The sequence below is a fragment of the Merops nubicus genome, unplaced genomic scaffold (assembly GCF_000691845.1).
Source record: "Merops nubicus isolate BGI_N331 unplaced genomic scaffold, ASM69184v1 scaffold25712, whole genome shotgun sequence".
Classification (NCBI taxonomy): Eukaryota; Metazoa; Chordata; class Aves; order Coraciiformes; family Meropidae; genus Merops; species Merops nubicus.
Genome location: NW_008591965.1, coordinates 1 through 3,629, shown reverse-complemented (window position 1 = coordinate 3,629; position 3,629 = coordinate 1). Strand labels below are relative to the sequence as shown.

The window sequence follows — 3,629 nt, the reverse complement described above, 5'->3', positions numbered from 1 at the left end:
GCCCAGGCTGTTGTGCCAGCTCTGCCAAAACCATTCCTCCCTCTCCTTTCCACCCCTCTCCTGCAGGATGAGCTGCCTGGTGGGAAGCAGCCCAGGGAGATCCCGTCGATCCCGTGCAGGAGCAGCGGGTCCGTTGAGAAGCTGCAGCACAGCAGCCTTAGCCATGCAGGGAATTTTAATTACATTAAAATAAAAATGATTTCCCCTGGGGCCCCCAGCACCTGCCCGAGCCTTGATGTGGGGGCAGGACCCAGCCCCTCCCACTCAAACTCTCTGCTGAGCAAAAAATCCTCCAGATATTTGTTTTAATTTTAAGAAATGCTCCCCCAGGGCCCCTCCAGGGCTCTGGGATTCAGAGCATCACAGCCACGGAAAGCAGAGATGAGATTCAGTCACCAAAACCTGCACGTGGTGCCTCAGGTCCCTGGGGCAGGATGAGGCCGTTGACGAGCACCGGGATGCAGGCTACCAACAGTGGGACCAGTTCCCATTTTTTGGGGGGTGGGGAAATAACTCCAAACAGAACAGGAACTGATTTTTCCCCTGCAGGATGTTTAATTTCCACCAGCTCCGGGGCCCCAGTGCTGCCTCCACTCAAGGCTCAGCCCTGCCCTGGGGAATTACTCCCTCTTGGTGTTTGCATGGGAGAAGGTCAGAAAGGAGGAGGCAGCTGCTTCAAAACGAAAGAAAATAGGGTGTTAATCCAGAGGTGACCCAGAGAAGGGTCTTCTCTGGGAGGGCTTCTCCCTTCACATCTTTAAAGGCATGACCATAGGTTTTTTAGGGCCTGTGCAAAACCAAAGCTGTGGCCTGCTGAAGCTAAAAGCCATTTTCCTCCAGCTGTGCCACTTTTACAGCTGACTCACTTGCCAGATGGAAGGTGAAATGGGATGAGGGGAGAAAGACATAAACCAAGGCAGGGTGTGATTATAACAGCAGAGCAGACAACGCGCATAAAACTCACCATAAAATAATTTCAAAATTGATTTTTAGAGGCAAATCAAGATATGCTAAAAATAAAATACCCCTCTATGAGCACTCTCTTCAATGCTTTGAGAGCAGCAGTTGTTCCATTTTACCCCGAGCTCGTTGTCCCTGTGGTGCTCTGGGCAGCCCGCACCCGCCGGCTCCTGCACACCCCTTGCCGTGGGCACGGCGGGTTCCTCCCAGCAGGGCTCCCGTGGCCCCTGGGCTGAGGAAGCCCCCGAGCCCCCCACCAGCGATGCACCATCCACAGGGGTGCTGAGCTGCTCTCCAGGAGGTGCACTCATGTTGTGCTCCTGGGCTGGAGTCTATCGGGAAAGCTGTGACTGTTACGTGAGAGGCCCTGACTGACAGCAGCAGTGCCAAGGGTCATTTTGGTCTCAGAAAAAAAGAAAATGCTGTTTAAAAATATGAACTGTCCTGCTGTGCCTGTGTATAATGCCTGGATCCATCTCTCCACCAAGCTGAGGGTTACTGCGGGTTCAGAGCTTCCCAGGACCCATGGAGCAGCAGCCTTGGGTGTGCATCAGCAAGAGGGCTTGTGTTGGCCCAGCTCTGCTACCATGGAGTGAAACACAAGTGGGAAAATCCTAGAGAAGATGAAGTAAATGAGATTTTTCTTCCCTAGGTATTTAAATAACCAGAGACTTCATTACCAGCACACAGAGCTAGTAAAGCCCCAGGGATCCTGAGCAACGCGCTCTAGGTGAACCTGTTTTAGCAGAGAGGTTGGACAAGCTGATCTCCAGAGGTGCCTCCCATCCCCCACCATTCTGTGATCCTGTGGACAGATGATGGGCCCTGTGCTCTTCAGGGAGCAGAACACACCGTGCAGCTGAGGCACGAGCAGGGCGTTAGCACAGGTGAGGGCTTGGCAGTGCCACACATCCCCTCGCTCAGCCCAGGAGCAAAGGCAAGAGACTGAGTGGCTCATAATCCACATTTCTTGAGCAAACTGCTCCAGCACTCAGCCTCTCCCCCAGGAACACAGGGACCACGTTTCCCTGCAGGGTGTGCAGGAGGGATAGGTGTGAGAAGGGGAGGGAGGATGTACTGAGGACATGCTGCAGTGAAAACCAGCTCCTGCTTTTGAAGCTTGTGTTGAAGTTACAGAAGAACAGATGCAGGCATGGGAAAGTGATATTCTGGGTAATAATAATCATAATCATCAGCATTCCTCTGCCCAGGAGGAGAAGGCTGGGAGGAGAGCTGTAAAACCCACCCAGAGGGCATAACAGCTCCAGTCCCAGAGGGCATCACTGGGATCTTCTGTCCACATCATCAAAAGCTGCACGGGGAGAGCCTTGCAGGTGCAAAATTATGCAATGAATTATAATTTTTAAAAAAAACAAACAGACTGCTTTCAGAAAGTGACCGTCTGAGATCTAAAGCACAAAGCTCAGGCAGTGATCCCACCCATGCTGCTGCTGCATGAGCCACTGGACAATCACATCTGCAACAGGTTGGGAAGAGAAAACACCCTCTGGATGGCCTGGACACCCCACGTCTTGATGATGGAATGACCTTTTCCAGCAAGATTGCTGATATTTGGAAGCCAAAAGACCAGGTAGAGGCTTCAGCATTGCTTCCAAGGGCTGTGGGGAAGGAGGGTGCCAAACTCCAGTGACCAGCAGCGATCAGGGCTTGCAGGTTAAATGGGTTTCAAGCACACTGCCCCATCCATTTGCACCTCAGACACATGGCACCAAATCTCCTTCCGGATCAGAGATGGATCTCGGCTCAGCTCAGCAGTGGAAATAAGAAAAACTGCAAAGCCCAACAGCTGCTTCAACTGCTCAAATAAACAACAGTGGTGAAAAGTCAGGGCTTACCTTCGGAGGGACGTAAAACTCGAGGAGGAACCTCTCTCCTTCCACCTTCACTGCCTTCCGCAGCAGGAGGCGGCACTTCTGCCACTGCGAGCTCCCCACACAGTTCGTGTCATCGGCCACCATGTAGCGCAGCGTCCCCTCCCTCTGGATGTCCACCAGCTCCACCTTGGAGGAAGGCACCTTGGACAGGCGCAGCTTGTGGGTCCATTTCTCCCGTGGGTCACCAGGCTCCTTGCCCCCGGCTGGCCACGGCTCCCTCTCAGCTCTGCGGCTGCCCGGGGCAGCCTCGGCACAAGGCTCCGGAGAGGACTTGCGGTGCCACATCTCCTTCATGCCATCCACCACGCACAGGCTCATGTTCCTCAAGGAGAAGCCTTTCTTGAACTTGGGCTTGGTGGCAGCGTGGATGGAGACGTCCTCCGAGCTGCGGGACTGGCCGTAGGAGGACACCTTGCGTGCCTGCACCTGCTGAGCAGGGCTCAGGTACCGCCCGGCTCCCAGCGGGGCGTCCATGCTGTCCAGGGACTCGGTGGACGTCTCCTCCTTCCTTGGGGTGACCTCACGCCCGTAGGGGACGTGGCAGTTCTGCAGCCCCACGAAGGGCACGATGTTGTACTTGGTGGGAGAGTCGGACACGAACACCCGGCTGACCTCCAGGCTGAAGATGTCCAAGAAGTTGGCGGCGAAATGGTGGGAGAAGGAGGTCTCTGCCCCGGGGGTGTCGTAGTGGGGGTTCTCCTTCAGGAACTGGCAGAACTTCTGGGCGAAGTCGACGGCGGCCGCCTGGGCGTGCAGCTCGCAGAACTCCCTCCA

General features: G+C 54.8%; 1 protein-coding gene across 1 annotated transcript in view; it reads right to left on the bottom strand.

The window, feature by feature from the left end:
* The window catches only part of LOC103767889 (SH2B adapter protein 2-like), a gene marked incomplete at both ends in the record, with an annotated part of 10,932 nt that extends 7,306 nt beyond the window's left edge, over nt 1–3,626 (bottom strand). The window contains one exon of the mRNA XM_008935022.1: nt 2,817–3,626. Within this exon, the coding sequence (XP_008933270.1) occupies nt 2,817–3,626 (810 nt within the window). The remainder of the gene's footprint in view (nt 1–2,816) is intronic.
* Nucleotides 3,627–3,629: the final 3 nt, after the last annotated feature.